Genomic DNA, 13,739 nt, shown 5'->3' with positions numbered 1-13,739 from the left:
TATACAATGTATTATTTCTGCTAAGGTCGAGTGCATACTGCCCACGGCAAGAATGCAAATTAGAATAAATATTCAGCAGCTCTCAGATTCTGAAGAAAGCCCAGGTTTCTTCTTTGTTTTGCATCAAGGAAATGAAAAAAAAATCAATTATATCTGAAATGCAATTTTTTTGCCACTCGCCTGCCAAACACTTCATCGTCTGTGACAAGCTGCTGGAACATCTTACATCTCCAGTTACTCATTAAAACAATACAAAATTTCAGTTACCTCCTCTGATTTTTTTCTTTAAATAAACTACTTTCCCAGTTAATCTTCAAAGGATTGGGGGACTTCTTGACAAGTCGGTGGATTCCAAAACTTCCAACACTAAATCTTCATGTCAAAGTTGAAGGGCCCAACAAAGTTGGCCCAACAAACATACTGTCTGATATATTTAATTAGGCATGTGTACACAGCGTCACAAAGAGAAAAGATGAGCCTTGTATTTAGATGACAAAAATAGCCTTCCTTATCTCGTTACGGTACGGCAAGAAATAAAAAAAAAATAATTAATTCCCTTATATGCACCGAATGCTGCAAAATTCAAAAGCTGATGCATTAAGAGCTCTTGGGTTTTGACATGCAAGTTTTACATCAGAAACACAAACAGCTTACGAGAATGGTATCGGAAATGCAAATCGCTCTTTGAGATCCACGCTCATGAAAGGCACATATTCAATTCTATTGATCTTAGACGTTTTCCTGAAAGACAAAATGAACTGATTTAACCATAAAATGAAAAGGTAAGGTTTAAATAATACATAGGTTCAACATTACCTTCTCTTCAAAAGTTACATTAATAAGTGCATCCGAAAAAGAATTCACTTCCCAAAATTAAAGATCAATGCAATCAGTAAAATGAGTTACAACATTTTACTGCAAGAGCAAGTATAACTAAATTTAATACGTTGTGAATCAAGACATTCAATTTGTGAGTGCCTACACCCATTCAAAGCAGAAAGACTTAAAAGACAACGCAGCTAGGGACAAATTGGTTGGTATGTTTCCTAAATTACAACAGTGGGTACATTTCAAAAGTTCTTCAGTGCTTCTCCAGTGTTTTGGGATGCCCTGAGACTATGAAAGGCACTACGTAAATGCAAACTTCTTCATTCTAATCACCATTTGTGCGAAGTGTTTCCCGATATCAGTACCCAGCTGATTTTAAGGTATTCTCACCGTAGCACCTCAATTTCCTCTGTGGAGTAAAGCTGGCCATGAGTCGAATGTTCACTACCCTGAACTCTAGATAACTGTGGTTTATCGTTCAGCGAAAAGTCTGGTCCCAGGGGCTGGAAAGTTCGAACCGGCTGACTCTGTTTCCCTGTACTGTGTTTCCTTTCTGCAGGTATTTTGGACACAGAGTCTTTTAATGCTTCAGCTCTATATGAGAAATAAATGTAAAGAACAGCAGACAAAGTTATAAAAAAAAGTTAAAAGCAGCTTCCAAATCCATGGCCTCTACCTCCTAAGAGGTGGCTTGGGAGGGGCAGGACACATAGGCATGGGAACACCATCACCATCAAGGGCAATTTGGGATGGGTAATAATAGACAGCAATGCCAATATTCCAAGAATTAATAAGCGTATCAGCAGTGGCTCAGTTGGTAGCAGTCATGTTTCTCAGTCAGAAAGTTGTGGGTTTAAGTTCTACTCCAGGACTTGACACAAAAATCTAGGCTGACACTCTGAGGGGGTGCTATACTGGTGGCAGAGGTGCTGACTTTCTGATGAGACATTAAACTGAGGCCCCGTTACCCTATCGGGTAAAAGATTCCACAGCACTGATCTTGGGCTTCAACTCTACTTTTCCGCTTGCTCCCGCGATCCCTCAATGCCGAGACCCAAAAATCTGTCCATCCCAGCCTTAAATGTATTCAGCGTTGGAGCATCCATGGTCCTTTGGGGTAGAGAATTCCAAAGATTTACAACCCTTTGAGTGAAGTAATTTCTCCTCATCTCAGTCCTAAATGATCAGCCCCACATTTTAGACGTCCTGACCAGCAGAAACAATCTCTCAGCATCTACATAAACTAGGAGCAGGAGTAGGCCATTCGGCCCTTCGAGCCTGCTTTGCCATTCAATATGATCATGGCTGATTTTCTATCCCAACGCCATATTCCCGCTTTCTCTCTAGGCCCCTTGATGCCCCTAATATCCAAAAATGTATCAATTTCTTTCTTGAATATACTCAGTAATCTGGCCTCCATAGCTTTCTGTGGTAGAGAATTCCACAGGTTGACCACCCTCTGAATGAAGAAATTTTTCATCTCAGTCCTAAATGGCCTGCCCCATATTTTGAGACTGTGGCCCCTGGTTCTAGGCTCTCCAACCAGGGGAAACATCCTCCCTACATCTAGTCTGTCTAGCCCTGTTTGAATTTTATACTTTTCAATCAGGTACCCTCTCATTCTTCTAAACTCTAGTGAATACAGGCCCAGTCGAACCAATCTCTTCTCAGACAACAGTCCTGCCATCCCCGGTATCAGCCTAGTGAACCTTTGCTGCACTCCCTCTTTGGCAAGTGTATCCTTTCTTAGGCAGGGAGACCAAAACTACACGCATTACTCCAGGTGTGGTCTCACCAAGGCCCTGCATAACTGCAGTAAGACATCCCTACTTCTGAACTCAAGCCCTCTTGCAATGAAAGCCAACACACCATTTGCCTTCCTAATTGCTTGCTGCACCTTTCATTGACTGGCATACAAGGACACCCAGATCCCTTTGTACATCCACATTTCCCAATATATCACCATTTAAATAATACTCTGCCTTTCTGTTTTTCACACTGAAGCATATCATTTCACATTTATCTATGCTATACTGTCTCTGCCATGTGTTTGCCCACACACACAACTTGTCTATATCGCCCTGGAGCCTCCTTGCATCCTCCTCACAACCCCATCCAGTTTTGTGTCATCAGCAAACTTGGAAATATTGTATTTGGTTCCCTCATCCAAGTCATTTATGTATACCGTGAATAGCTGGGGCCCAAGCACTGACCCCTGTGGTGCACCATTAGTCACCGCCTGCAGCACTCTCGGTCTGTCAACCAATTCTCAATCCATGCTAGTATATTACCCCCAATCCCATGTGCTTTAATTTTGCCCACTAGCCTCTTATGTGGGACCTTATCAAAAGCCTTCTTGAAATCCAAATACACATCCACTAGTTCTCCCTTATCTATTCGAAGAGTTACATCCTCAAAAAACTCCAGTAGATTAGTTAAGCATGATTTCCTTTTCATAAACCCTAGCTGACTTTGTCTAATCCTGTTAATGCTTTTCAAGTGTTCTGTTATCACGTGTTTTATAACAGACTCGAGCATTTTCCCCATTACTAATGTTAGGTTAACTGGTCTGTAATTCTGTGTTTTCCCTCCCTCCTTTTTTAAACAGTGGGGTTACATTTGCTACCCTCCAATCTGTAGGAACGGCTCCAGAGTCTATAGAATTTTGGAAGATGACCACCAATGCATCCAATATTTCCAGGGCAACTTCCTTTAGTACTCTGGGATGTAGATTATTAGGCTCTGGAGATTTTTCAGCCTTTAACCCCATTAATTTCTCTAGCGCCATCTTTTTACTAATACTGATTTCTTCAATTCCTCCCTCTCACTAGACCCTTGGTTCCCTAACATTTCTGGGAAATCGTATCCTCTTCTGTGAAGACAGAACCAAAATACGTGTTCAATTCTTCTGCCATCTCTTTGTTCCCCATTATAATTTTCTGTAAGGGACCGACATTTGTCTTCACTAATCTTTTTCTCTTAACATATTTGTAGAAATTTTTACAGTCAGTTTTTATGTTCCTTGCAAGTTTATTCTCATACTCCATTTTCCCCTTCTTGATCAATCTTTTTGTCCACTTTTGCTGAATTCTAAACTGCTCCCAATCCTCAGGCTTGCTGCCTTTTCTGGCAATTTTATGTGTCTCGTCTTTGGATCTAATACTATTCCTAATTTCTTTTGTAAACCATGGTTGAGCCACCTTCCCTGTTTTATTTTTGCGCCAGACAGGAATGAATAACTGTTGTAATTCATGCGTACGTTCCTTAGATATTAGCCATTGCCTATGCATTGTCAACCCTTTTAGGAAGGTTCCCCAATCCATCATTGCCAATTCGTGCCTCAGACCCTCATAGTTCCCTTTATTTGGATTCAGGACCCTAGTTTCGGATTCAACTTCTTCACTCTCCATCCTAATGAACAATTCTATAATTTTATGGTCGCTCTCCCCCAAGGGACCCCTTGGCACAACAAGATTGTTAATTAATCCTTTCTCATTGCACAATACACAGACTAGGATAGCCTGCTCTTTTGTTCGTTCCTCAATGTATTGGTCTAAAATACCATCATGTACACACTCCAAGACATCCTCCTCCACAGTATTATTGCTAGTTTGGTTTGTCCAATCTATATGTAGATTGAAGTCATCCATGATTACAGTTGTACCCTTATTGCATGTGCCTCTAATTTCCTGAATAATGCCTTTGCTTACATCTCTATTACTGTTTGGGGGTTTATATACAACCCCTACCAACATTTTCTGCCCCTTGGTGTTTTTTTATCTCCACTCAAACAAGATTCCATATCATGATTCTCTGAGCCAATATCCTTCCTCACTATTGCATTTATTTCCTCCTTTACTAACAATGCTACCTCACCTCCTTTCCCTATTTGTCTGTCCTTCCTAAATATTGAATACCCCTGGATGTTCAGTTGCCACCCTTGGTCACCCTGCACCCTATCAAGCCCCCTCAAAATCTTGTAAGTTTCGATGAAACTGCCTCTCATTCTTCCAAACTTCAAGAATATAGACTCAATTTACACAGACTCTCAGTGAAAATCTTCAACTACAATATTCAGATAACACCTTATAAAAGGGAAAAAGTCTCACTTACTAAAGCCTCTCCTCGCAGAAACTTGAATTCCAAATTTTTCACTCAGATACTAGGGCCATTTTATAAATAGAGAAGTTCGATTTGTAATAAGACAGCTAGAAATCTAATAGATTGATCTGCAAAACTTATTGAAACCAAAATGAAACAATACAGCTTAACAGGCTGGGGGAAATGGTGGCTTAGTGGTAATGTTATGATTGGTAATCCAGACGTCCAGGCTAATGGTCAGGGGACATGGATTCAAATCCCACCCTGCAGCTGGTGGAATTTAACTTCAATTAATTAAATGTGGAATTGAAAGCAGGTTTTGGTGATGGTAACGTGAAATTATAATCAATTGTTGTAAAAACCCATCTGGTTCACTAATGTCCTTTATGGAAGTTCCCTTTACCTGGTCCGGCCTACATTTGACTCCAGACCCCCAGCGATGTAGCTGAATCAAGGGCAATTAAGGAATGAGCAACAAACACTGGCCTCGCCAGTGACATCCACATCCCATGAATGAATAGAAAAAAATGATTTCTTCAAACAAGGAACCTCTTTCCCTGCAGGAAAGCATCGCAATAAGTTACTTCTCAACTATTTTAAATTAAGTGCATTGTAACTGTAGAAGCTAAAGCATCACTAGCTGACTTCAAGTCACCATCTCTGGTAGTCAAAATACATCACTTACAAGAGTATGGCACACAAGGGCACTTGTTCACATCAGTAAAGAATGAAGAACCAAACCGGATGCTCTCCTGAGTAAGGAAGAAGGGTGCTACAGGGGCTCAGTAGATCAGCGCATTGTATTTTCACTTCTAGGTTTACATCTAGACAAAAACAACAACTAAGGCATCGACAGAGTTGACTGTGGCAGTCCTAGCTGAAATGAACTTACGTTGTACAAGCCCAGTCCCTGTCAAAACAATAGCACAAATTGCAGCAATAATTCAGCAGCAAATACCATCTCGCTCAGAATTAGGATAGCAAATGCAATAGAGGTATGCTTTTTTGAGAGTTTGGAATTAAGGTACATCATTAGAATAAAGCGGAGGGAATTTTGTTCCACAGCTGGTCATGCTGTAGCTGACATGGCACTGTATGCAAGATGCACAAACATGCCTGAAAGGGAAATGCTCTTTGTCTTGACATGTAAAATAGTTCAGAAGTAGGTCTGCCAGAGAGCAAAATGTGACTCACCTGTCCAGTGCTTGTCGAGCTAACTGTTTCAATTTACCCTGCAGTGTTTGATCAGAGGTTTCATTAGCCTAGGATGAAAAATACAGCATATAAGCTTAGTTCTCTACTGTGTTTAGTCCTTCAAATTAAATTTGGTCACATGCATACATAACAACATGATGTATTTGTGTTCCAATTTGTTTTATGATTCTACCGTTTACTCACTGTTTTCAAGCACAATTCAACACCTTCAGTGTACAATTCTACAGCCTCATCTGCATTGCCCTTCTCATCTTCGTCAAATGCTTGTGTGACCAGGAAGTGAGCACGCTCCAGATCCATCTGCTGCTTTGTCTTCAGAGGGGCTCCTGTGTTGCTCTGTGCTTGAACTTAAAATTTGCAAAGATATCAACATTTAGAGTTGTCAGCATTCTTTCAAATTTTTAGAATACATATATGTTCAAACCACAAAACACTGCAAATGGGTGATCAGAAGTAAAATGCTAAAACAATTTTTAAGCTTCACTGCGCATGATTCTACTTATTTTGGTTAGCAGTGCTGTGATACAGGTGGGGTATAAGTGGTCATGAGTTATTCATACTTTCAATGTGAATTGTACAAACCTGCAGAGTAAAGAGCTTGTACTCGGTCCAGGTACTCATTTATTTTCTCCTGAATACCATCCAACTTCGATCCAGCCGTACTAGCGCATATTAATGCTTGGGCAGCTTCCTACAAAATAAATACTTGTTTCAGTAGACACAGACACGGAGATTAACTCTTTTTAGGCACATACTTCCAAAAGAATACAAAAGGAGGACTTGCAAATGTACAGGGCCTTCCACAACGGTAACATGCCTCAAAGTACTAACAATGGAGTATTTTGAGGTGTAAATGTAGGAAATGCAGCAGCCAATGTTCACACAGCAAGTTCCCTCAAACAGCAAAGAGATATGATCAGATAAACTGTTTTAGTGAATAGTGGCCAGGGAACCTGGGTGAACTCTTTTGCTCTGCTTCAAATAGTGTCATGATACCTTTTATATCTCATCTGAAAGACAGTATTGAATTTATTTTTAAATTTGTTCATGGGATGTGGGCATCTCTGGCAAGGCCAGCAATTATTACCCATTCCCAATTATCTTCAACAAGGTGGTGGTCAACTGCCTTCTTGAATTGCTGGAGTCCATGTGTTTTTTTTATTCATTCGCAGGATGTGGGCTTCGCTGGCTGGGCCAGCATTTATTACCCATCCCTAGAGAAGGTGGTGGTAAGCTGCCTTCTTGAACCGCTGCAGTCCATGTGGTGTAGGTACATCCACAGTGCTGTTAGAAAGGAAGTTCCAGGATTTTGACCCAGCGACTGATGGAGTGGCGATATATTTCCAAGTCAGGCTGGTGAGTGAGTTGGAGGGGAACTTCCAGGTGGTGGTTCCGCTGCTCTTGTCCTTCTAGATGGTAGTGGTCGTGGGTTTGGAAGATGCTGTCTAAGAAACCTTGGTGAATTCTTGTGCATCTTGTAGATGGCATATACTGCTGCTACTGTGCGTTGGTGGTGGAAGGAGTGAATGTTTGTGGATGTGGCGCCAATCAAGCGGGCTGCTTTGTCCTGGACGGTGTCAAGCTTCATGAGTGTTGTGGGGGCTGCACTCATCCAGGAAAGTGGGGGAGTATTCCATCACATTCCTGACTTGTGCCTCATGGGATGGTTGCTAGGCTTTGGGGAGTCAAGCGGTGAGCTACTCATAGCAGGATTCCTAGCCTCTGACCTGCTGTTGCAGCCACAGAATTTATATGGCTAGTCCAGTTCAGTTTCTGGTCAATAGTAACCCCATGGATATTGATAGTGGATAATTCAGTGATGGTAATGCCATTAAATGTCAAGGGGCAATGGTTGGGTTCTCTCTTGTTGGAGATGGTCATTGCCTGGCACTTGTGTGGCACGAATATTACTTGCTACTTTAATTGTCCAGGTCTTGCTGCATTTGGACACGGACTGCTTCAGTATCTGAGGAGTCGCGAATGGTGCTGGACATTGTGCAATCAGCTGCGAACATCCCCACTTCTGACCTTATGATGGACGGAAGGTCATTGATGAAGCAGCTGAAGATCATTGGGCGAAGGACACTATCCTGAGGAACTCCTGCAGAGATGTCCCGGAGCTGAGATGACTGACCTCCAACTACCACAACCATCTTCCTTTGTGCTAGGTATGGCTCCAAATAGCGGAGAGTTTTCCCCGATTTCCATTGACTCCAGTTTTGCTAGGGCTCCTTGATGCCACACTTGGTCAAATGCGGCCTTGATGACAAGGGAAGTCACTCTCACCTCACCAGTTCAGCTCTTTTGTCCATGTTTGAACCAAGGCTATAATTAGGTCAGGAGCTGAGTGGCCCTGGCGGAATCCAAACTGGCTTCAGTGATCAACTTATTGCTAAGCAAGTGCCGCTTGACAGCACTGTTAATGAACTCTTCCATTACTTTACTGATGATCGAGAGTAGACTGATGGGGCGGTAATTGTCCACGTTGGATTTGTCCTGCGTTGCGTGTACACGACAGGCCTGGGCAATTTTCCATATAGCCGGGTAGATGCCAGTGTTGTAGCTGTACTGGAACAGCTTGGCTTGGGCCGCGGCAAGTTCTGTAGCAAGTAGTATTGCCAGAACGTTGTCAGGGCCCATAGCCTTTTCAGTATCCAGTGCCTTCAGCCATTTCTTGATACCACTTGGAAGGAATCAAATTGGCTGAAGACTGGCACCTGTGATGCTGGGGACCTCCGGAGGGGGCCGAGATGGATCATCCACTCCCACAGGGGTTAGATAGGGCGTTCCAGCATTTTGACCCAGTGACGAAGGAATGGCTACATATTTCCAAGTCAGAATGGTGTGCGACATGGAAGGAAACTTACAGGTGGTGGTGTTCCCATTTGCCTGCTGCCCCAAGTGGTAGAAGTCCCAACAGGACTCTCACAGGCACACCCCTCCAAAGGGAGCCTCACACACACACACATTGGCAGCAGAATCCCTGTATTGCCAACTCTCTGGCCAATCTGGCCCGGAGTCCATCAGTACACAACAGTCCCGAAGCCATCCACCCCACCCCAAGCCACCCATGGTCCCTTAGTCCCAGGTCAACCCCTAGACCTCCACCGGTGTTCCCGGATCATCCATTCCCCACTGGCTCGCCAAGCATCCACTGCCCCCCCGCCCCCCCTCCCTTCCCCTTCTAGCCCCCCCGCCCCCCCTCCCTTCCCCTTCTAGCCCCCCCGCCCCCCCTCCCTTCCCCTTCTAGCCCCCCCGCCCCCCCTCCCTTCCCCTTCTAGCCCCCCCGCCCCCCCTCCCTTCCAGCCCCCCCGCCCCCCCTCCCTTCCCCTTCTAGCCCCCCCGCCCCCACTTCCCCTTCTAGCCCCAGCCCCAGGACCCCGGCCGGCCCCTAGCACTCCTCCGGCCCGCCTCCCACCAGCACCGCCACCCCGGCGGGCTCACCTTGTAATAAAACACGGCCTCAGTGAAGCGGCCGCCCTGGTCGCTTCTCACCGCCACCTGGGCGAATTTGACGGCGTCCTGCTCCAAGGCGCTCGGGTCCATGGTGCTGCCTTCACCCCCGCCCCGGGGCACCACTCTCTTCCTGAGTGAAAACACAGAGCCCACCGCCCTCTTCCTCCAGAGCTCTGGATCAACCGGGATCACGGCAACTACTTCCGCTTCCGGCTGACCCCGGCCCAGGGCGGGGGGGGGCGGGGCAGAGTCAAACCTTTTTCTGATTGGATGAATGAAGATGTCAATAGAAGCGGCCAGGTTGCTTCCAAAAGTTGGAAATAAAAAGTATCCATCAGTGTGTAAATGTTGGTTTATCTAATGTTAGTCTTGGCTCTGAGTCAGAAGGTTGTGGATTCAAATCCTACTCTAAAGACATAATCATATAATCAAGGCCTATACCAGTGCAGTACTGTAGGATTGCTGCATTGTCAGAGGTGCCATTGTATAAGACTTTAAACCAAAGCCCTGCCCATCCTATAATTACTAAACAAAAACAGAATTACCTGGAAAAACTCAGCAGGTCCGGCAGCATCGGTGGAGAACAAAAGAGTCGATGTTTCGGGTCCACATGACCCTTCAAACTCTGGTTGGAGTCATTCTGGAGGTTTGATTGTATGACATTTGTCCATGTGGTGCATGATTGTGTCAGTTTGTCACATGATTTCTTCAGATGTTATTGTATTTACCTGACAACAGTTGGGTCCCCTGCTGTGGTTTTGCTCATGCAGCTATTGTAAAAGGACTTCTGAGAACAGGAACTCATGGGAAAATGAGGGAGGCACGGGAAGAGATGTCAGGGGCCCTGACAGTGATTTTCCAATCCTCTCTGGTCACAGATGGGGTGCCAGAGAACTGGAGCACTGCTAACCTTATCCCATTATTAAAAAAGGGAAGAAGGGTTAGACCAGGAAATTACAGACCAGTCAGTCTAACCTCGGTGGTGGGGAAGTTACTATAAAGAATTCTGAGGAACAGAATATATCTGCGCTTGGAGAGACATGGATTAATCAGGGATAGTCAGCATGGATTTGTTAAGGGAAAGTTGTGTTTGACAAATTTGATCGAATTTTTTGAGGAGGTAACCAGGAATGCTGATGAGGGTAATGCATTGATGTGGTCTACATGGACTTTAGCAAGGCTTTTGATAAGGTTCCTCATGGCAGACTGGTCAAGAAAGTAAGAGCCTATGGGATCCAAGGCAAAGTGGCATATTGGATCCAAAATTGGCTGAGAGGCAGGAAGCAGAGGGTGATGATAGAGGGATTTTTCTGTGACTGGAAGTCTGTTTCCAGTGGGGTACCAAGGGCTTGGTGCTGGAGCCCTTGCTGTGGCATACATAAATGATTTGGACTTAAATGTAGGGGGTATGATCAAGTTGAAATAAAAATTGGTAGGATGGTAAATAGTGAGGAGGATAGCTGTAAACTGCAGGAGGACATCAATGGACTGGTCAGGTGGGCAGTGCAGTGGCAAATGGAATTTAACCCAGCAAAGTGTGAAGTAATGCACTTGGGGAGAGCTAACAAGGCAAGGGATTACACAATGAGTGATAGGACCCTGGAAAGTACTGAAGATCAAAGCGACCTTCGTGCGCATATCCACAGATCCTTGAAGGTAGCAGGGCAGGTAGATAGAGTGGTTAAGAAAGCATATGGGATACTTGCCTTTATTAGCTTAGGTATAGAAGACAAGAGCAGGGAGGTTATGCTGGAACTGTATAACACACTGGTTAGGCCACAACTGGAGTACTTGGGGTTTCTCACAGTAGTTCTGGTCACCAAATTATAGGAAGGATGTGGTTGCACTGGAGATGGTGCAGAGGAGATTTACCAAGATACTGCCTGGCTGGAGGGTCAGAGTCAAGAGGAAAGATTGGATAGGCTGGGGTTGTTTTTCTTGGAGCAGTGAAGATTGAGAGGGGACCTGATAGAGGTGTATAGATTCTGAGGGGCATAGATAGGGTGGATAGGAAGGCACTTTTTCCATTAGTAGAGGGTTCAATAACCAGGGGGCATAGATTTAAGGTAAGAGGTAGAAGGTAAAGAGGGGAGTTGAGGAGAAATCTTTTCACCCAGAGGGTGATGGGAGTCTGGAAGTCACTAACTGGAAGGGTGGTTCAGTCAGAAATTATCATAACATTTAAAAAGTACTTCAATATTCACTTGCGTTGCCATAACCTCCAGGGCTATGTGCCAAGTGCTGGAAAATGGGATTAGTGTAGCCAGATCTTTGTTGACTGGTGCGGACATGATTGGCTGAATGGTCTCCTTTTGTGCTGTAAAAGTCTATGAGTCTATGATGAAAGGAAGCTGAGTGTGGAAAGCCAGAGGTGCAGCAAACTTTAATTTCACAAGTAACTAATGTTAACTGGCTGAAACCAATTGTAATACAAATATCTCATAATCAACAGTAATACAATAACTAGGTGATAGTCTATATGTAATACATGTAATGTCCTGATATCCTACCTGTAACTAATCCATAACCTCCTGAAACCACAGCTGAAAATCCCCTCCAATGCATAAGGTGTAGTCAGTCTCTCCAGTTGATGCTACTTTTAATTGGCCCCCATCTCCTTGGTCTCTAGTTTGGATTTAATTCTCTGTGAAGCTAACCATTCCTGACTGGGAACCTCATAGCTGATATGTGCATACAGTTCACATATCAAAACTGGCCAGTGCAGGTCAACATGAACCAATCGGAGAGATTACACAAAGGGCTGCGGGCTCTCTGTTTGGGGTTTCTCACAGGAAACATCATCCTAAACATAGCTTAGCACCAACATTTCTAAACCACTGCCTGGACTCAGTCTCAATAAAGGAGAGTTTCAATAGAATTATAAAAATTACAGCCTAGGAGGACCATTCAGACCGCAATGCTGGGACTCCTTCCAGATCATTTTATATTACACCTTCATAAATTTTTACCCCTTTCCCTTATAAATTAAGTTTTTGTCTCTACTTAGATGGATTTTTGGAATCTAACGGAACCAAGAGATTCGTGGATTGGACATGAAAGTGGAGTTGAGGTCAAAGATCAGCCATGATCTTTGTGAATGATGGAGCAGCTCGAGGGGATGTATGGCCTGGAACATACATCTTCAATGATGGTGACCGACCGAAATGGGAGAAGGTTAATTCGGGAAGGCACCAAACATAGAGAAACTTCATCAGGAACATGCAGAGGTGAAGTCAAAGTGGCAAAGAGAGTGAAAAAGCCTTTAAATAACTGAGATAACTGACCCTCCAAGCAACACCTGCCCCACATGTGGTAAAGTCTGCAGATCGTGCATGGACTTATCAGCCATCTCGGAACCCATCGAACCGGAGTGGAAACAAGTCATCCCTGAATCCGAAGGACTGCTTAAAAGACTGTTGAGTGTTTTCTAATTTGACTTTATACAATATTGCTTTTATATTTAGTGATTTATTTTGTTTTGCAAATTATTTCAGCGAGAAATACACAGTGCTGCACATGTACAGTACAGTATTTCAACTTGTACATTGGTTTGTCCGGGTGAGAAATATTCATAGGAACCTAGCTCTGGTTTTAACATTGATTCCTGTGGAAACACTTTGTTTTGATTAAAGTAGCAATTTTCTGGAACACAACTGAAAATCACCAGAAGACATGATTTATCCAGCGTTCTTCACCCACACAATGCAGATTGTGATTCTGATCACTCACTTGTCAGTAGCAGGGTGATGGTGCAACCACGGAAAATAAACAAATCCAAACACAATGACATTCTGCACATCAACATTCCATGCATGAGAGATGACAGCAAATGTCAGGAGTTATCAGAAGCTCTCAGGCAGTCCCTTCAACCTGAAGGCTCACCAGACAACACTGATGAAGCATGGAAATCTCTGCGGTCAATCATCTACGAAGCTGCAGTAATCGCGTTTGGCAAAGGACAAAAAAAGAACAAAGATTGGTTCGAGACTCAACTTACAGAAGTGACTTCAGATATTATTAAAGTAAAGAACACAGCTTAACTGGCTTACTCTGTCTCCTAATCCTAAAGCATGTGACAATTTAATGCTAGCTAAGGCAGTTGTGCAGAAGAAGCAAGGTACTGTGCCAACAGGTGTATG

The 13,739-nt window shown here is 43.8% G+C and overlaps 1 protein-coding gene across 1 annotated transcript in view; it reads right to left on the bottom strand.

Moving 5' to 3' along the window:
- capn7 (calpain 7) overlaps window positions 1-9,815 on the bottom strand; it is a 40,710-nt gene extending 30,895 nt beyond the window's left edge. Inside the window, exons 1-6 of the mRNA XM_078539384.1 lie at window positions 9,589-9,815; window positions 6,727-6,835; window positions 6,328-6,491; window positions 6,124-6,191; window positions 1,219-1,422; window positions 655-741 (exon numbers count right to left, since the gene is read on the bottom strand). Coding sequence (XP_078395510.1) covers window positions 655-741; window positions 1,219-1,422; window positions 6,124-6,191; window positions 6,328-6,491; window positions 6,727-6,835; window positions 9,589-9,690 — 734 coding nt within the window. The 5' untranslated portion in view covers window positions 9,691-9,815. The remainder of the gene's footprint in view (window positions 1-654; window positions 742-1,218; window positions 1,423-6,123; window positions 6,192-6,327; window positions 6,492-6,726; window positions 6,836-9,588) is intronic.
- Between the last annotated feature and the right edge of the window lie 3,924 nt (window positions 9,816-13,739).

The sequence above is a fragment of the Cetorhinus maximus genome, chromosome 3 (assembly GCF_964194155.1).
Source record: "Cetorhinus maximus chromosome 3, sCetMax3.hap1.1, whole genome shotgun sequence".
NCBI lineage: Eukaryota > Metazoa > Chordata > Chondrichthyes > Lamniformes > Cetorhinidae > Cetorhinus > Cetorhinus maximus.
The sequence above is the reverse complement of the archived record's forward strand: the minus strand, read 5'-3'. Positions and strand labels throughout refer to the sequence as shown.